This window comes from Myxozyma melibiosi, assembly GCF_037950935.1.
Source record: "Myxozyma melibiosi strain Phaff 52-87 chromosome Unknown BZA70scaffold_5, whole genome shotgun sequence".
Taxonomy (NCBI): domain Eukaryota; kingdom Fungi; phylum Ascomycota; class Lipomycetes; order Lipomycetales; family Lipomycetaceae; genus Myxozyma; species Myxozyma melibiosi.
The window spans coordinates 656,931-673,744 of record NW_027042919.1 but is presented as its reverse complement, the minus strand read 5'-3'; the positions used below and the strand labels follow the sequence as shown (position 1 = coordinate 673,744).

The 16,814-nt window shown below is 53.5% G+C and overlaps 9 protein-coding genes across 9 annotated transcripts; 5 read left to right on the top strand and 4 right to left on the bottom strand.

Annotated features, from left to right (window-relative positions):
• Nucleotides 1–9: 9 nt before the first annotated feature.
• Nucleotides 10–983, bottom strand: BZA70DRAFT_162526 (translation protein SH3-like domain-containing protein). The gene is made up of 2 exons (XM_064909801.1): nucleotides 721–983; nucleotides 10–638 (listed from the first exon to the last, which is right to left on the bottom strand). Exons 1-2 carry the CDS (start codon nucleotides 854–856, stop codon nucleotides 232–234), a joined length of 543 nt encoding a protein of 180 aa, XP_064768591.1. The 5' UTR covers nucleotides 857–983; the 3' UTR covers nucleotides 10–231.
• A 1-nt stretch (nucleotide 984) lies between these two features.
• On the top strand, nucleotides 985–3,069 carry BZA70DRAFT_162444 (cysteine synthase). Its single transcript, XM_064909800.1, has 6 exons — nucleotides 985–1,388; nucleotides 1,463–1,504; nucleotides 1,574–1,641; nucleotides 1,712–1,874; nucleotides 1,954–2,469; nucleotides 2,547–3,069. Exons 1-6 carry the CDS (start codon nucleotides 1,178–1,180, stop codon nucleotides 2,648–2,650), a joined length of 1,104 nt encoding a protein of 367 aa, XP_064768590.1. The 5' UTR covers nucleotides 985–1,177; the 3' UTR covers nucleotides 2,651–3,069.
• Nucleotides 3,070–3,180: 111 nt separating this feature from the next.
• Nucleotides 3,181–7,630, bottom strand: BZA70DRAFT_257333 (CobB/CobQ-like glutamine amidotransferase domain-containing protein; the record flags this gene model as incomplete). The annotated part of the gene is made up of 3 exons (XM_064910819.1): nucleotides 7,039–7,630; nucleotides 5,428–6,927; nucleotides 3,181–5,316 (listed from the first exon to the last, which is right to left on the bottom strand). Exons 1-3 carry the CDS (start codon nucleotides 7,561–7,563, stop codon nucleotides 3,181–3,183), a joined length of 4,161 nt encoding a protein of 1,386 aa, XP_064768589.1. The 5' UTR covers nucleotides 7,564–7,630.
• Nucleotides 7,631–8,256: 626 nt separating this feature from the next.
• BZA70DRAFT_278382 (ATP-dependent rna helicase) lies at nucleotides 8,257–9,784 on the top strand. The gene has a single exon (XM_064912593.1). It carries the CDS (start codon nucleotides 8,501–8,503, stop codon nucleotides 9,719–9,721), a length of 1,221 nt encoding a protein of 406 aa, XP_064768588.1. The 5' UTR covers nucleotides 8,257–8,500; the 3' UTR covers nucleotides 9,722–9,784.
• A 605-nt stretch (nucleotides 9,785–10,389) lies between these two features.
• Nucleotides 10,390–10,971, bottom strand: BZA70DRAFT_267384 (uncharacterized protein; the record flags this gene model as incomplete). Its single annotated transcript, XM_064911101.1, has 2 exons — nucleotides 10,390–10,755; nucleotides 10,816–10,971. 2 exons carry the CDS (start codon nucleotides 10,969–10,971, stop codon nucleotides 10,390–10,392), a joined length of 522 nt encoding a protein of 173 aa, XP_064768587.1.
• A 202-nt stretch (nucleotides 10,972–11,173) lies between these two features.
• On the top strand, nucleotides 11,174–12,794 carry BZA70DRAFT_278379 (uncharacterized protein). Its single transcript, XM_064912592.1, has 3 exons — nucleotides 11,174–11,671; nucleotides 11,736–12,387; nucleotides 12,453–12,794. Exons 1-3 carry the CDS (start codon nucleotides 11,498–11,500, stop codon nucleotides 12,677–12,679), a joined length of 1,053 nt encoding a protein of 350 aa, XP_064768586.1. The 5' UTR covers nucleotides 11,174–11,497; the 3' UTR covers nucleotides 12,680–12,794.
• A 57-nt stretch (nucleotides 12,795–12,851) lies between these two features.
• Nucleotides 12,852–14,075, top strand: BZA70DRAFT_306767 (putative 54S ribosomal protein L19, mitochondrial precursor). The gene is made up of 3 exons (XM_064914814.1): nucleotides 12,852–13,133; nucleotides 13,237–13,434; nucleotides 13,496–14,075. The coding sequence occupies exons 1-3, from the start codon at nucleotides 12,978–12,980 to the stop codon at nucleotides 13,583–13,585; spliced, it is 444 nt and encodes a 147-aa protein (XP_064768585.1). The 5' UTR covers nucleotides 12,852–12,977; the 3' UTR covers nucleotides 13,586–14,075.
• A 47-nt stretch (nucleotides 14,076–14,122) lies between these two features.
• On the top strand, nucleotides 14,123–15,320 carry BZA70DRAFT_278376 (uncharacterized protein). Its single transcript, XM_064912591.1, has one exon. It carries the CDS (start codon nucleotides 14,269–14,271, stop codon nucleotides 15,268–15,270), a length of 1,002 nt encoding a protein of 333 aa, XP_064768584.1. The 5' UTR covers nucleotides 14,123–14,268; the 3' UTR covers nucleotides 15,271–15,320.
• BZA70DRAFT_278375 (uncharacterized protein) lies at nucleotides 15,321–16,755 on the bottom strand. The gene has a single exon (XM_064912590.1). The coding sequence runs from the start codon at nucleotides 16,650–16,652 to the stop codon at nucleotides 15,402–15,404; it is 1,251 nt and encodes a 416-aa protein (XP_064768583.1). The 5' UTR covers nucleotides 16,653–16,755; the 3' UTR covers nucleotides 15,321–15,401.
• Between the last annotated feature and the right edge of the window lie 59 nt (nucleotides 16,756–16,814).

Below are 16,814 nucleotides of genomic sequence, written 5' to 3'. Positions count from 1 at the left end.
ATGAGATAAAGGTTTTGGTGAGCTGACTTTAGGTGATGCAGGTGCTTCCCCTGGTCGACGGTGATTCTCGAGTCATTTTATCATTCGCAATACGTAGCGACAGCAATTTAATACCCAATATCTATGAGATGCAGAATGTAATATTTGAACAGCCCTTACATTACAAGACTGGATATATACAACAAGACGTACAAATAAACAAGAAGAATATCAGTAGACAAATCCCACTCTCTACTTGCGCTCGTCCGGACGCAAATAGTACAGCTTCGCTCTTCTCGCCCTCTTCGTCGCACGACTGATAAACTCGAAATTCTCAACCGAAGGACTGTACACCTTCACGCTGAGCTCGACACCAATCTGCGCGACCTCGGATCTCACTCTGACGCTCGTGGCCAGGCCCGCGCGCTTGATGCCCATGATTGTGCCCGTGAACGGGTTGCGCGTGTCGTCTTTGAAGATGACGCGGATGACGTCTCCCGGACGCACGCAGATGCCGCTGCTGCGTTCAAAGAGCTTTCGGCGCCAGCCGGTCGGGTCGAGTTCTTCCTTCATCTTGTTGGTCAGGTATATGATCGGGTGAGTATTTTTGGGGAGCAGCGATGGTGGTGAGACGGGGATCTTGCGACGGACTTTCTTTTCTGGATATCATCAAGCCTCTGAGTTAGTCCACACTCTTGAAATACACGAATTTAAGAGGAAGTAGAAGGAGGAAAAACATACTGTATGTAGGAATTATGATTCCCGCTTTCTGAGTCGCCGTCGGCCTGCTGAACTGGGATATTATCGACGACCGGAACGCAGACAATGCGGAAACCGCAGACCGCAATTGCAGCCGACTCTGCAGTGCTAGACTCATTATGACTTTCTTCTTCTCTCTGATCAAAAGATGCTCTTCCGAAAGAGTCACTGGAAGAAACAAACGGACAACTTAATCAACCGAAAGCGCACGAAAAGCCAGAGCTTCCGAGAATATTTTTGTTTGACCAATCGATCGCCAGACCGCATCACCCCGTGCATCACGTGAAAAGTTGCGATGAGCCGTTCCGTAACTGAACTTTAATTTAATTCCTGACAATCCCGAGGACTGTTAGGAAAAAATCCCCGACATCCTCTTCACTCACCGGGTCTATTTCATTGGGTTCTTACAAGCTCATTCTGAAGTGAAGAGCAAAGGAAAATGTCTATCCGCTCGACTCTACGTTCCGTGAGACCTCTGGTCGCGCGCCGGTTCTACGGTGTTCCGGCGGGCTACACGCCTTTGACTGTCGACGGCTTTGTCGGCGCGGTTGGCAATACCCCGCTTATAAAGCTGAAGGGACTGAGTGAGGAGACCGGGGCTAATATTTATGGAAAAGCGGAGTTTATGAATCCCGGCGGGTCTGTTAAGGGTATGTGGTTTGGAGAGGGGGTGGATGTTTTCTGATGTGTGGATGAGGATGAGGATGACTAACTGATGTACAAGATCGCGCGGCACTGTACGTTGTCAAGGATGCTGAAGAGAAGGGTAGGCTGATACGAGGATTGTCGTGTTTGATAGTTTGGGAAACATGACTGAATGCAATTCTATCTATAGGTCTCATTCGCCCTGGTGGAACGGTCGTCGAAGGCACGGCAGGAAACACCGGTATCGGCCTCGCCCACGTACGCCATTCCTCACCCCTCCTCTTGTTATTTTTGCAATCTCTCGCATGCTAACACGACGTTCAAACAGATCTGCAGAGCAAAGGGCTACAAGTGCGTGATCTACATGCCCAACACGCAGAGTCAGGGAAAGATCGATCTTCTCCGTCTGCTGGGCGCCGAGGTGCACCCTGTTCCCGCGGTCGCGTTCGATAACCCGATGAACTACAACCACCAGGCCAAGCGCCATGCCGGTAAGCTTCTCTCTCTTCTCTCTTTTTAGCAGTTTCTTCTCTCCTGTGTCGGAGCTTTGCTGATCCGTTCGTCATACAGAGAGCATGGACAACGCGGTATGGACCAACCAGTTCGACAACACCGCCAACCGCCAGGCGCACATCGAAACCACCGGCCCCGAGATCTGGGCCCAAACCGGCGGCAAGATCGACGGCTTCACCTGCTCGACCGGCACCGGCGGCTCCTTCGCCGGCACCACGCGCTTCCTCAAAGAAGCCAGCGACGGCCGCGTCAAGGCGTTCCTCGCCGACCCGCCGGGCTCGGTCTTGACCAGCTACGTCAAGTCCGGCGGCGTGCTGCTCGATCGCGCGGGTTCGAGTATTACCGAGGGAATCGGCCAGGGACGGGTGACCGATAACCTGGCGCAGGAGATTCCGCTGATTGACGACGCGATGACGATCTCGGACGAGAAGACGATTAAGATGATTTATAGACTCTTGGACGAGGAGGGCTTGTATCTCGGTGCTTCGTCGTGCTTGAACGTCGTTGCGGCTTATGAGATGGCTCAGACTCTTGGAAAGGGAAGCACTGTCGTCACCCTTCTCTGCGACGGAGGTACGTCTTCTCCTCTTCCTCCCATCTCCTTATTTCTACTCGATTCGCTAACTGATTCTCTTTTTCGCATAATCTAGCCTACCGCTACGCTGATCGCCTTTTCAGCCAATCTTGGCTTGAGAGCAAGAAGCTCCGCCAGGAAATTCCACCTCATTTGGAGAAGTACATCGTCCTGCCATAAAGCGTCCTTCATTCCTCCTCGACGAGCTACCTGACGCGCGCGGAATAGAAAAAAATAATATACATCTAATATTTTGTCTACTAGGTCTTCAAAAGAAGACAACATGTGCACTACTAGATTCAAATGTATAATTGCATTAGAAGATAAGAAACAAAGGGATTTAAACGAACTTTTCATGACGATGCATCGACATCATCAACAACCTCCACCGCCTGCCTCAACTCTCTAATAATCTCGTCGTCGTCGTCGTTGCCGCCTGTAATAAGAAGTATGGATTATAACACGCAAGCTCCATAATATAAAAAACATATGTGAATAGGAAATATGAAACATGAACTGAATTTACAATAAGAAACAGAATGAAAAGAGTAAAGAAGAAAAAAATAGATAATGTATGAAGAAGGAGAAGGGAGAATAAGGTACAAACGCAAATGGGAGATGTATATAACTATTTTTTTAATATCTTTATATGAAAATTGTAAAGAAGCAGAATTGTAGATAAACAGAAGAAAGGAAAAAGGACCGCAAGATCATGGACCGACCCACCGTCTCGCTGACTCAAACAACCGGATCCACGGGCCATACTCGCCCCACTTCCTGCCCTCCTCAACCGGATACCACGAGTTCGCCTCCTTGAAGACCACCCGCTCGGGATGCGGCATCAGCGCCAGCACGCGCCCGTTCTGGTTCCGCACTCCGGTGATTCCGCCGGGCGAGCCGTTGGGGTTGTACGGGTACTTCTCCGTGATCTTGCCGTAGTTGTCAACGTACCGCACGACCGCCAGCCCGTCCTGCGTCAACTGCTTGAGCTGCTCGGCGGACTCGAACGACGCGCGGCCTTCGCCGTGCGCGACCGCGATCGGGAACTTGGAACCCCGCATGCCGTGCAAAAACACAGACGGCTCGGTCGCGCTGTCGACAATCTCGACCTCGCACACGCGCGCTTCGAATTGCTCGGACGCGTTGCGCTGGAACGTCGGCCAGCTCTCGGCACCGGGTATCAGCTCCTTCAACTGCGACAAGAACTGGCATCCGTTGCACACGCCGAGCGCAAATGTATCATTTCGGTCCTGGAAAAACCGTCTGAACTCCTCCCGAGCGAGCTCGTTCCACAACACGGACTTGGCCCAGCCCGCGCCGGCGCCGAGAACGTCGCCGTATGAGAATCCTCCGCAGGCGGCGAGACCGACAAACGCGTCGAGCGAGACGTCGCCTGAGATGATGTCGGTCATGTGCACATCGACGGGAACAAAGCCCGCGCTGTAGAACGAGTACGCCATCTCGGCATGGCCGTTAACACCTTGCTCGCGCAGGATCGCAACCTTGGGCGCTGCCATTGCTCGCGGGATTGGAGTAGTAGCCGCCAACTCCTTCGACGCAGCAGCCTCTTCTTCTTTCTTTTCTGATTTGAACGAAAGCCTCTCGGCAGGATCAAACGTCAGACGGTAGAAAAGACCGGGGTCGTGATTATCGAGAATGTTGGCAAACTCCTGGTCCGCGGACTTTGGGTTATCTCGCAGACGCTGCATCTTGTAAGATGTAAGAGACCATGCCTGCTGGAGATCGGCGCGGGTAGACTCAAAGACAAGCTCGTTGCCGTGGTTGATTGTGATTGCCTGGTCCTTGCACGGGCGCACGTCGGCGATGGGGGTGATGTACTGGCCATCGATTCCGTTGGTCTCAAAAATTGCGACAAATCTGTCGACGTCCTCAACGCGGACTTGGAAGACCGCGCCGAGCTCTTCGTTGAACAAAGCAGAGACAACGTCGGGCCCATTGGCAGGCAGATCGATAAACAGACCGGTTCGGCCCGCGAACGCCATCTCGACCAAGGTCGTGAACAGACCGCCGTCAGAGCGATCGTGGTACGCAAGCACGAGATCCGGGATCGAGTGTAATAGCGAGACAGTGTTGATAAAGTTCTTCAACATCACAATCGACTCAACCTCGGGCGCACTATTGCCAACCTGGCCAAACACCTGCGCGACGGCAGAGCCGCCCAGTCTGCACTTGCCAAACGCGAGGTCGACAAGCAGCAACTTCGTCACGCCCACACCGGGCTCTTCGATCCGACGCAGCTGGGGAGTCCACGTGTTGTGCACGTCGGTGACGCCGCAGAAAGCAGTGATGACAAGTGACAGCGGAGCAGTGACTTCCTTTGACTCCTTGACCTTGCCGTGCTCTTCTTCCCACTTCATCTTCATCGACATTGAATCCTTACCGACTGGAATGCTGATGCCGAGCTTGGGACACAGTTCGAGACCGACAGCCTGCACGGCCTCGTACAGCATCGCGCCCTCGCCGTCGTGTGCCGGCGCAGCCATCCAGTTCGCAGACAGACGCACATGATCCAGATCCTTGATGTCGGCCGCCACAAGATTGAGAAGCGACTCGGCAACAGCCATCTGCGCCGACGCGCGCGCATTGATGAGCGCAATCGTCGGCCGCTCGCCCATCGCCATCGCCTCACCGGTGATCACGCCCTCGCCGAGCGAAGTCGTAGTCACGCCGACGTCGGCAACAGGCACTTGCCAGGGTCCGACCATCTGTTCCCGCGCAATCAGTCCGGTAACAGAGCGGTCGCCGATGGTGATCAGGAACGACTTTGAGCCAACGGACGGCAGGTGCATGACGCGCTCGATCGCCGTCAGCAGTGGCGAGGGGGGCTTCGAGTCCGACAGCTTCAAACCGGTCTCGACCTCGGTTGTCGATTTCGAGCCGTTGGTCGCCGAGCTCGCGGTCGGCGCGACAGGGAACGGTCTACCGTTCGGATCAACGTAGCAGGCAAGAGAGCTGTCGAACGGCGGCAGCTTGAGATGCCGGGATGTGGCGGTCCGAGACATCTTGGGCGGCTTTCCAAACAGGGTCGACATCTCGAGATCGATAGGAGTGGTGCCGAGTAATCTGTCAGTCAGGATCAGTTTCTGCTCCTGCGTGGCCGTACCAACGATCGAGAACGGGCATCGCTCGCGGTCTGCAATCGCGGTGAATTTGTCAATGTCCTCAGGCGCGACGGCCAAGACATATCGCTCCTGGGCTTCGCAGCACCAGATTTCCATCGGGGACATGCCTGGCTCGGAGCACGCGATGTCTCGCAGCTCGAACTTTGCACCAAGACCGTGGTCGTGTACTAACTCGGGCAGAGCGTTCGAGAGACCGCCGGCACCGACGTCGTGGATGGACTGGATCGGGTTCTCGTCGAGAGAAGTGCAGGCGTCGATGACCATCTGCACGCGCCGCTGCATCTCGGGGTTGCCGCGCTGGACGGAAGCATAGTCGAGCTCGACAGAGGCATCACCTGAGGCAACAGACGAAGCAGCGCCACCGCCGAGACCGATGAGCATCGCGGGGCCGCCCATGACGATAAGACGGGCGCCGGGAGTGATCGGTCGGGACTTTAGCGCGTAGGCGGGTCTGACGGTTCCGACACCACCGGCAAGCATGATTGGCTTGTGGTAGCCGCGGATCTCCTGCTTGCCATTGGGGAGGGGAAGAGTGGTAGTCAAAGTACGGAAGTAGCCCGAGATACACGGTCGGCCAAACTCGTTGTTGAATGAAGCACCACCGATCGGGGCTTCGATCATGATGTCGAGAGCAGAAGCAATGTGACCGGGCTTGCCAACGTCGAGTTCCCAGGGCTGTCTGCAGGAGGGGATAAGCAAGTCACTGACGGCGTATCCGGAAAGACCAGCCTTTGGCTTTGAGCCCCGGCCAACGGCACCTTCGTCGCGAATCTCACCACCAGATCCGGTGGCAGCACCGGGGAAGGGAGAGACGGCGGTAGGATGGTTGTGGGTCTCGACTTTGCCGAGGTAGTGCACGAGCTCCTCGACCATGTTCCACTCCTTGGTCGTCAAGTCTGGGACAAAGATGGTAGCGTCGAAGCCCTCCATGACGGCTGCGTTGTCAGAGTATGCCGAGATGGTATACGCGCCGCCGACTTTCTCGTGGGTGTTTCTAATCATCTTGAAGAGCGACATAGTTTTTGTCTCGCCATCGATTTTCCAATCGGCATTGAAGATCTTGTGCCGGCAGTGCTCGGAGTTGACCTGGGCAAACATAAAGAGCTCGACGTCGGTGGGGTTGCGACCAGGGCCGAGGTGGTGGAAGGCTTCGGTGAGGTATGTGATTTCGTCCGGGGCGAGGGCGAGACCGAACTTTTTGTTTGCTTCCTCAAGACGGTCTTTGGGGGACTTGCCGAGGGTGACTTCGACGAGCGGCTTAGGGTCGTGCTTTGCAAACATGTCGTCGTAGGTGGGCGCGACCTTCATGATGGACTATAGATGAGTAGAGATGTGAGCGAGCCGAGCGTTGGAGAGAAGAGGTATTTCTCAATTGATTTTCACAATGAAAAACAAAGACAGAGCATTGAACAGAGGGGAACAAACCTGCGTCATGCGGTCATAGAAAGCATCGAGGGAAACACCCGACTCGAGATGCTGCATGAGGGGGAAGCCCTTGCGGACGGTGACGAGGATGGCGACGCCGCGCTCGACGCGTTCTAAATCGTCGACGAGACCGGTGACATGGGCGATGTTTGTGGCTTTGGAGGACCAAGGCGAGATAGTGCCAACGCGGGGCACGACGCGAATGAGATAGTTATCGGGCTCTGCGGGGTGCGAGGCGTTTGAGTTGAGGGCCGCGATAAGCGAAGCGTAGCCGGGCTCTGCGGGGTCGGGGAGGGAGTCGTAGGTGAGGAGGGAGTGCAGGAGTTTCTGCTTTGACGGGTCGGCCTCGGGATGGTTGGGGAGGAGGGCGGGCGAGCGCAGGGCGACGTAGTGGACGTAGACGGCGCGGATGGCAGTGACAGCGGAAGAGTTGACGGCGGTGTTGATGGAGGAGATGAGGGAGGCGATGCGGAAGGAGGAGTAGGCGATTGGGCCGGGCAGAGTGAGGAAGCTCTGGTCAGCCATCGCTACGGTCGGTGAAGAGGGGAGGAGAGGAGGAGGAGAGGTGAAGAGGAGGAGGAGGAGGAGGAGGAGGAGGAGGAGAGACAGCAGCCGGGGCTCAGAGCATCGCAGCGTCGAATTTTTACAACGCAAAAAAATTTCGAGGCGGCGGATCTGACTCATCCGTGCACTCAGCGCAGCGCAGTTATGCTGATGCAATGTTCTCTGGAGTAGATTGGGTATCTCAGACAATTGCAGTAAACAGAGATACAAACAGTAATAATCTGCTCTATTCTAATAGAAAACACATCAACAAAACACACATTCATCACCCCCGCAACTCTTTGGCAGCCAAAAGACCCTTCCGGATCCACCTCAGCGACCGATCAAAAGTCCCAGCAGCGCCGCACTGACTCCCCTGAAACTTTTTTTCCTTTTTTTTTATCTTTCAACTCAACCTTTTGTGAAGCAAATATTTCAAAGGTTTTTGTATAATACTGCTAAGGAGAATATGTCAAAGACGAAGAATGAGACTGAGGAGGAGAAGGCGGAGAGGAAGAGACTGCGGAAGCTAGAGAAGAAGAAGGAGAAGGAGGCTCAGTCTGCTGATGAGCCGGAGAAGGAGGAGAAGAAGGACAAGGAGGACAAGAAGGAGAAGAAGGACAAGAAGGAGAAGAAGGACAAGAAGGAGAAGAAGGACAAGAAGGAGAAGAAGGACAAGAAGGAGAAGAAGGACAAGAAAGAGAAGAAGGACAAGAAGGACAAGTTAGACAAAAAGCGTCCTGCCGAATCAACAGAAGACACCGAGGCTTCTACTTCCAAGAAAGCAAAGACTACTACCACAGCTGCTATCCAGAACACTGCCTCTCAATCCAAGATCGATGCCTTCCTCAAGGACTCAGACATCACCATCACCGACCCCCGCAACGAAGACCACAAACCCGTCCTGGCCTTCTCCGACATGGTCCTCGACCCGCGCGTGCTCAAGTTCCTCAACAAGTACCCAGCCCCCACCCCGATCCAGAGCGCGTCCTGGCCTGCTCTGCTCGCCGGCCGCGACGTCGTCGGTGTAGCCGAGACCGGATCAGGAAAAACGATGGCGTTCGCCGTCCCCGCGATCTCGTACCTGATCTCCAACAATCCCGGCAAAAAGACCTCTGTCCTCATCATCTCCCCCACGCGCGAGCTCGCGCTCCAGATCCACGAAAACCTCGACGACCTGGGAAAGTCGGTCGGTATCAAATCCGTCTGCGTCTACGGCGGCGTGCCAAAGGACGTGCAGAGACGTGAATTGAAAGGCGCAAACATCGTCGTCGCCACACCCGGTCGCTTGATCGACTTTGTCAACGACGGCGTGATCGATCTCGCGGCAATCACCTACCTCGTTCTCGACGAAGCCGACCGCATGCTCGAAAAGGGATTTGAAGACGACATCAAGCGCGTGATGAACGCGACCGACGCAAAGAAGCGCAAGACAATCATGTTCACCGCCACTTGGCCGCAGTCTGTCCGCGAGCTCGCGTCGCAGTTCCTCAACGACCCCGTCAAGGTCATGATTGGCGACCGCGAGTCCGAGCTCAAGGCCAACACGCGCATCTCGCAGACCGTCGAGGTCATGGACCCGCGCGACAAAGAGCAGCGTCTCCTGCAAGTCCTGAAGCAGTTCCAGTCCTCAAACAGCAAGAGCGACCGCATCCTGATCTTTGCGCTCTACAAGAAAGAAGCCGCCAGGGTCGAGCAGACCTTACAACGCCGCGGCTACAACGTCGCCGCAATCCACGGCGACCTCTCGCAGATCCAGCGCCAGACCGCGCTCGAAAACTTCAAAAACGGATCCTGCCCGCTCCTGCTCGCCACCGACGTCGCCGCCCGCGGCCTCGACATCCCCGCCGTCAAACTCGTAATCAACCTGACGTTCCCGCTCACGGCCGAGGACTACGTCCACCGCATCGGTCGAACTGGGCGCGCGGGACAGACCGGCAAGGCGATCACCTTCTTTACCGAGCATGAGAAGCATCTTTCTGGCGCGCTGATTAACGTCCTCAGATCGGCTGACCAGCCTGTTCCGGAAGAGCTCTTGAAGTTTGGTGGACACACAAAGAAGAAAGAGCATTCGGCCTATGGTGCTTTCTATAAGGATATAGACCCGAACCAAAAGGCAAAGAAGATTGTTTTCGAATAGATGTTTTATGATGTTCTCTTGTTGATATTTTGGGCTTAATGAATTGTGCATAACTACCTACAATCCTCGCTTAGATCTAATTAAACCCCAAAGATGACAACGAAGGACTATGTAAACTACAAAGATGATACAGAAGACTATCTTAGCATCGTATTTATTGCACAACTAACGTATTCAATGAACTTCCAGCTAAATGTATGAGGCAAACAAAAGAAAAAGATTAAAAAACCAACCCAGTCCAGACAAAACTCCGTAATTTTAAACACAAAAAAAGAGTAGTATATATATAGTGAATAAAGAGAAGCACCGATAACAAAAAGAGGCCAGCAAAAAGACAAAACAAAAGATCTGTTGAAAAGCACAAATTATGATGACACAAGCCAGATTCTGTTCCGTTTGTGATCACAAAGACGTGCGGACTCCGTTGAGGAAGGGAATGGTAATAAAAGAAGAGAACCAAGGTAGAAGCTTTGACTAGAGCAAGTAAGCTTCCAGAATGCAAAACATGTAGTCTAGAAGTACACCGAGCAGCAGAATCTGCAGAACGGGCAGAGCGGTGGGATTACTCGCCGCCGCACTTGATGATTAGTCGAGATGCAACCGGCGAGTCAGCCGGGAGATGAAAGGAAGATGTAGAGTACAAGGGTAGTAAGCAAGCCTCGGCCTGTTTACTGGTTGTCGTTGAGCTGGATCTTGTGGTCCTTGACGTTCTGACCCTCGTACTCCTCATAAGGAGGAGGAACGACCTCGGTGCTGGTGCTGGGACCGGCGAGGTCGATGAGTGGGTCCTGCTGCTGGGTGGCGGGGGCAGGCGCAGGAGCGGCAACGACGCCGGTCTCCTGAGGAGCAGGGGAGTGCGGGTGGGCGATGGCGGCGCCGTCGGTCTGGGGGATGGGCGAGTAGACAAACTCGGCGCGGGAGTAGGCGACGGGGACGCCGGCGCGGCCGTTGATTCTGCTGAACTCCTGCGCCTCAAGGTCTCTGGGGTCGATGAAGGGCTCTTCGGGGAAGCGCGCGATGATGTACCAGGAGTGCTGGGTGTGTTAGTCAACTTGATAGAGTGTACTGGAGTGTAGAATAAGGCAAGTGCATACCAGAAGACCGGGGAGGAAGCCGAGCATGCAGAGGGCGATGTTGATGAGGGAGTCAGCGGAGCAGATGCCACGCTTGATCCAGACGGGGAGGGGAGGGAAGAGGATGGCGAGGAGGACGAGGAAGACGTCGGCGGAGAAGCAGAAGAGGAAGGACATGTTGATATAGCGATGAGAAGAGTAGTAGAAGACTAGAGATACAACTATGAAGTGTCGATAAGAACAGGGAAGAAGAGGGCGAAGGCGGGTATAAATAAGAAGAGAAAAACGGTTCGCGGATTATGTCAGCGCTCTTCGGCTAACCCCGTTCCTCGCTCGTCGGCCTCCTCCATGGCCTCGACGCCTTTTTTGTTTACCTTTTCCCGAACTGCCGGAGGTCAAAGTCTGTGAAAATCTTTGTTTGCTGGTGAGCAGCTGCTCGACTCCGTCTGAATAGTATCTGAGCCATCCTGAGTCCATCCGAGACTGCTCAGCATCTGCGGGCTCTCTGGCTTGCGTCACCATCAGACCCTGAATCATGACTAATCACTGCCTGCTCTATCACTAATCACCTATTGCGTAACCGATCTCACCCACATTCCCCATCCTGTCCCGTTTGGGCACTACTCAGCACGTCTCCGTAGATTCCCAAATACTCCAGGACTCCAGGACTCCAGGACTCCAAAACTCTCCAAGACTACTCAAGATGTCCACAATGAAAGCAATTGTCGTCAAGAACGGCAAAGGCGACGCCGACTCGCTCTACATCTCTGACTCGGAACCGATCCCAGGCCCGCCCGCAGCCGGACAGGCTGTCGTCAAAATCACCGCCTTTGCGCTGAATCGCATGGATGTCCTCCAGCGGGAAGGAAACTATCCTGTACCCTCCTCCTCTGTCAATTGTCTCTATCTTTCATCCCTTGCTAACTAATCACTCCCCCCAGCTGCCTCCGCACGCCCCCTCCACTCTCGGGGTAGAGTTCGCTGGCTTCGTCTCCGCACTCGGTCCCTCGGAAACCTCCTCCTTCGCAGTCGGCGACGCCGTCTTTGGCCTCGCGGTCGGCGGCGCATACGCCGAGTACATCATCTGCGACACCCGTCTGCTCACCAAATACCCCTCCGACGTGCCCGACAACAAGCTCTCGTTCCTCGCCGCCGCCGGTGTTCCGGAGGTATGGTACACGGCCACGCAGGCGCTGCTATACATTGCCGAGATCCACAAAAACAAAGAGAACGTGAAGAACGTGCTGATCCACGCCGGCGCGTCGGGCGTCGGCCTCGCTGCTTTACAGATCGCGCGATCGATCCTCGGTCCAGAAGCAAAGATCTTTGCGACAGTAGGCAGCGACAAGAAAGTCCAGGCGCTTCAGGAGATTGTCAGATGCACACCGATCAACTACAACAAGCAGTCGTTTGTCGACGAGGTCTTGAAAGCGACCGATAACAAGGGCGCTGATGTCATCGTCGACTTCATCGGACCGGCGTACTTTCAGAAAAACTTGGACGTCGCTGCCGTCGATGGTCGCATAGTCCTGCTCTCGCTCATGAGCGGTGTGATTTCCGATAAAATAAACATCGGCACCATGCTCCGCAAACGTATGATTCCAATTTCGCCCTTGTTACATATCTTATCATCAACACGACCCTCTAACCTCCTTTAGGTCTCCGTATCGAAGGCTCGACCCTCCGCTCACGCTCGGTGCCGTACCAAACCGAGCTCAAGAAACTCTTTGAGGAGTACTGTCTGCCCAAACTGTTGTCTGGCGAATTTGTCAACCGTATCGATAAGGTGTATAACTACACTGAGATTGTCGAGGCGCACAAGTATATGGAGTCGAACGCGTCGATGGGCAAGATCGTCTGCATTGTGGACGATACTATGCCGTAGATGCATTATTATGACGAATTACGACCGATTATTAGAAGTGCAACTGAATATATATCATCTTGTAGAAACTAATCGGGAAAACAGTATGACATAATTCATTACATAACCCAAATCAGTCCGGCGTTAACTCCTCGGAAGCGCTGAATAAGGAAACCAAAGACAATTTTCAGCCCTAAAACCTCACGAACCGCTCCATCGCCAACCGACCTGCACCGCATCCCCTTCTTCTCCTCGTGAACTCCTGCCTTCTCTCTACTTCCAACCTTCTCTTCCATCTACTCTACATTATCTGGTAGCAATGGCGGCTCGGGCAAAAGACATTACCGTCAAGCTGATCGTCGAGGCCGGAAAAGCGTCTCCATCGCCTCCTGTTGGTCCTGCCTTGGGTTCTAAGGGTGTCAAGGCAATGGATTTCTGCAAGGAATTCAACGCGCGCACTGCCCACTATACTCCTGTAAGTCTCTTCTTTATCTTTATTCTGTTGTTTGAATGTGCAGCTATTGTCTTCATCCAAGCAATCATCATGACGAAGGGCTTTCGCTAACACCTTCACCAAGGGCGTCCCAATCCCGACCTCGATCACAATCAAACCCGACCGAACATTTACTTTCGTAACCAAGAGCCCTACCACCTCGTTCTTGATACTCAGAGCTGCCGGCGCTGCCAAGGGTGCTGGAGAGTACGGAAACGGACAGCCTCCTGTGGGAAAGATTTCACTCAAGCACGTTTATGAAATCGCAAAGATCAAGCACAAGGTAAGCATCCACCTTGCTCTTAGTCGACAATCGATTGAAACTAACTCGTGCTAAACTGTAGGACCTCTATCTCTCCGGATTGAGTCTCGAGGCTATCGCCAAACAAGTCGTTGCTACCGCAAAGACAGTGGGCGTCGAGGTCTTGCCTTGAATCCTCCTCGCTTCCTCCCTTTCACTCATCGAGTTGCAATCAATCACGAGCTTTTTACAGATAATCGAAACCAATTACTCTATTTGTCTTTTTATTTTCTATCTTTGCTGGCGTGGAAAGTGTTCTCGAGCACGCACTGGATGCGGGATTGACAATACTCTCCGATTCTCCTCAACTCATACTGCAACAACTTCTCTATTTTTCATCTATATTTTTGTACGATATGCATACACAGACAACTGCAAGTCTATTTTTCTTATCTCTTCCGCTTTATTACTCTACTTCACGACAGTTTTCACAATTCTATCGACTTGCAGGAACATATTTTCTTCTCTCCCACCGGTGCTGATTTTTTCATCTTTCTATAAAGTCGCTTTATTTGTGTTTCTTCTTCTTAGCTCAGTAGTTTGCTATCTCTGTAAATATTACACTTCTATCTTCTATTCTTCTATTTCCTCTTACTACCGTAGATATACGAACGAACCCGTTCTCTTCGGGTGCATTTATTTAGGTTTCGCGGGAAAGCTTATTCGCGCGCCTCACGTTCAATGCCAAATGTGGGTAAATAATGTAAACAAATAAACAAACCTCCTCTTCAGCAAAGATTATTCGCACCGCCAGCTGCGTGGATCTACCAAGTATCTACTAAAAGAAAAAAGAAGCTTCTGAAGAATATTTTTGTCATGGCGCCAAAAAGAGCACCCTCCGCAACCACGACGACAACAACGATCCCAGTCCGTCTAAACACCCCCGACAAACCAACCTCCCGATCCACACCGACCGCCAAATCCCGCCACCTGGCCTCTCCGAGCCTGATAGCCACGACCAGAAGCGGCGCGCGAAAACGCAGACTTGAGTCGCGCCAGCAGGAAGAGCAGGAAGAGCAAGATGAGGAAACACGACGACCGGCGTCGCCTGATCCGCTGGATATCCTGCCGGCGGTGTCGCCGCTGAAGAAAGAGCTTGAGATGCTCGGATCGGCGAGAAAGAGAAGACGCGCGGATTCTGTTAGTTCTCCTGTGAAAGCGAGAAAGAATGACGGGAGTGTGAAGTCGCCGGCTCCGAACTGGAGCGTGAATGTTACAATCAACGAGTTGTCGTCTTCGCCATACGGTGCTAAACAGACGCATCTTGCTCCGCCCGCGATTTTCGAGTACAGAAGTGAGACTGCCAAGTCTGAAGATCTGAAGCAAGATGAGCAGTTTGATGTTGCAGAAGGAAAACCAGCTAGGATCTTGGGTGAACTGGGGCTTAATGCGACAAACGTTTTGTCTTTGAAGAAGTCACCAGTCGCAATTGAAAAGCCAGCCTACAGCAAACCCGCGTCACCAAGCACCAGCGCCGTCGATCGCGCTTGCTCCCCCACACCCTCAAACGCAACCGTCCTAACAACAACCGAACTCCCCGCTCTTCCCCGGTCCGGAATCATCCGCTCGATCAAAAAAGTGCCGAATCCGAACCCCGATCCCAAGTGGAGCAAAGAGCACTGGATCCTGCTCACGCAGATCCATCGCAAGCGGATGGATCCGATGCCGTCGCGCGCGCTGGTGAGACCGTCGAAAGAGGTGCAGGCTGCGTTTCCGAATATTACTGTTGATGAGCTGGCGAGGCGGTTGTTGGCGTTGGACAGGATACGGCTGAAGAGGGAGATGGGTAGTGAGCAGAATGAGCGGCGGCGTCGGTGATTGCTATTTGTAAAGAATCTGGAAGTAACACGGCAGGTTGTAGCTTAATAAACAGGCTCTTTTATTACCACATATCAAATCAGCTATCTACAAAATATTTACAAACGAAACGCTAAATCAATGCCAGATCCCTACTCCTGCACAACACTCTTCTTAACCTCAGAATCCTCCTCCTTTGACGGAAACTCAACGTACCGAGCAACAAAATGCACAGTCTCGAAGCAAACCTCAACCATAATCAGCACGATGATCATCCACTCCAACCGCACACCCTTCTCCTCCGAAAGATGCGCCTTCAAGATCGAGACCACTTCCGAGACATAATCGAGTTTCTTATTCAAGATCGCGATCCGAGGCGCGATATCCAGGTTCTTTGAAATCACGCGGTAGATCGTCTCGAGCTCGGGCTCGGACCAGTACAGATCCGGCGTCTCCGTGAGCTCGGAGTACAGGTTGAGGTTTCCCCGGAGCGCGAGCAGCTCGCCTGTCTTTTTGAGCACCTCGCGGCCGTCGTGCACGGGCAGTTTGCGGCCGGTCGCGAGTCTGTCGGTGATGTCGCGCACGCTCTCGAGGTATTTCTCAAGACTCTCTTCGATCACCGCCAGCTTCGTCGACCGCGCGAGGCCGGACGCAAAGGCGACTTTGTCGAGTAGTCGGTCCTGGCCACAGATGACAATCACGTCTCCGTACATGTAGCTCCGTTTTTTGATGTTATAGTACTCCTTTTCCTTCCCGTTCGCTAGCTCTTCGTCTTGCCCGTCCTCGAGCGGAAGTTCGACGTAGTCCATATCCTCCGACTCTCGCACGGCGTACGGTCTAATCTCCGCCGCCCGCAACTCGTCCGCGAGCTGGATCGTGCTCAACTCCGGCATTCCAAACGTGACTATCGAGCCGTTGCTGAGAACAAACGTATCCGCCTTTTGCCCGTTCGGGAGCGGGTATGCGCAATAGGCCGCTTCGTGCGGAAGTAGGATCTCGGCCTGCAGATGGCCCATTTGATGGAAGATCTCGATCGCTCGCGGCAGATCGTACAAGTCCGCGACGGTCAAGGCCACGCATGACTTGTCGGCCACGAGTGCTTGATGCGAGTGGGGTAGGATCCGCGACGGCGCGATTCTCCGAAGCGACTGCTTTGTCGTTGTCCGAGGCATTCTCGACGTTGGCGGATTATCGGAACCTGCGGTAGTGCTCTTGACTTCTGTCTCGGCTACTTGACGTCGCATAGCTGAGGCGTGATACCCCGACCGCAAGGAGAGCATCGTGGGTTGCCATATCGAGGTGAAATCTTGAGAACGACGAGCTCCGAAAGAAACCCGAGAGCAGCTCGCGGCCGCGAATCGGCCACAGCGCAGGCTTGCGCCCAAAGCAATTCGTTGCAGCATGAGTGGACTAACAGCAAAACGTCTCTACTACCATACTATGCCGCAAACCCGATACAGCAGAGAGTAAAACTGTAGTGTCGAGCGCGGGTCGCGTAAATCCTTTCCTGGCCACCTTTTCGCAGCATCGCGAAGTCTCTTGAAGAAAAGCCCATCTCAGATTTG

What these genes read in the sequence shown, in the direction of transcription:
- BZA70DRAFT_306767 (XM_064914814.1), top strand. Translation starts at nt 12,978, where the DNA reads ATGGCGGCTCGGGCAAAAGACATTACCGTCAAGCTGATCGTCGAGGCC. An exon ending in GCACTGCCCACTATACTCCT is followed by an intron (nt 13,134 to 13,236) that starts GTAAGTCTCTTC and finishes ACCTTCACCAAG; the next exon opens with GGCGTCCCAATCCCGACCTC. An exon ending in TCGCAAAGATCAAGCACAAG is followed by an intron (nt 13,435 to 13,495) that starts GTAAGCATCCAC and finishes GCTAAACTGTAG; the next exon opens with GACCTCTATCTCTCCGGATT.
- BZA70DRAFT_278382 (XM_064912593.1), top strand. Translation starts at nt 8,501, where the DNA reads ATGGTCCTCGACCCGCGCGTGCTCAAGTTCCTCAACAAGTACCCAGCC.
- BZA70DRAFT_278376 (XM_064912591.1), top strand. Translation starts at nt 14,269, where the DNA reads ATGGCGCCAAAAAGAGCACCCTCCGCAACCACGACGACAACAACGATC.
- BZA70DRAFT_278379 (XM_064912592.1), top strand. Translation starts at nt 11,498, where the DNA reads ATGTCCACAATGAAAGCAATTGTCGTCAAGAACGGCAAAGGCGACGCC. An exon ending in AGCGGGAAGGAAACTATCCT is followed by an intron (nt 11,672 to 11,735) that starts GTACCCTCCTCC and finishes CACTCCCCCCAG; the next exon opens with CTGCCTCCGCACGCCCCCTC. An exon ending in CGGCACCATGCTCCGCAAAC is followed by an intron (nt 12,388 to 12,452) that starts GTATGATTCCAA and finishes AACCTCCTTTAG; the next exon opens with GTCTCCGTATCGAAGGCTCG.
- BZA70DRAFT_162444 (XM_064909800.1), top strand. Translation starts at nt 1,178, where the DNA reads ATGTCTATCCGCTCGACTCTACGTTCCGTGAGACCTCTGGTCGCGCGC. An exon ending in TCCCGGCGGGTCTGTTAAGG is followed by an intron (nt 1,389 to 1,462) that starts GTATGTGGTTTG and finishes CTGATGTACAAG; the next exon opens with ATCGCGCGGCACTGTACGTT. An exon ending in CAAGGATGCTGAAGAGAAGG is followed by an intron (nt 1,505 to 1,573) that starts GTAGGCTGATAC and finishes TTCTATCTATAG; the next exon opens with GTCTCATTCGCCCTGGTGGA.
- BZA70DRAFT_162526 (XM_064909801.1), bottom strand. Translation starts at nt 856, where the DNA reads ATGAGTCTAGCACTGCAGAGTCGGCTGCAATTGCGGTCTGCGGTTTCC. An exon ending in AATCATAATTCCTACATACA is followed by an intron (nt 639 to 720) that starts GTATGTTTTTCC and finishes GATGATATCCAG; the next exon opens with AAAAGAAAGTCCGTCGCAAG.
- BZA70DRAFT_278375 (XM_064912590.1), bottom strand. Translation starts at nt 16,652, where the DNA reads ATGCTGCAACGAATTGCTTTGGGCGCAAGCCTGCGCTGTGGCCGATTC.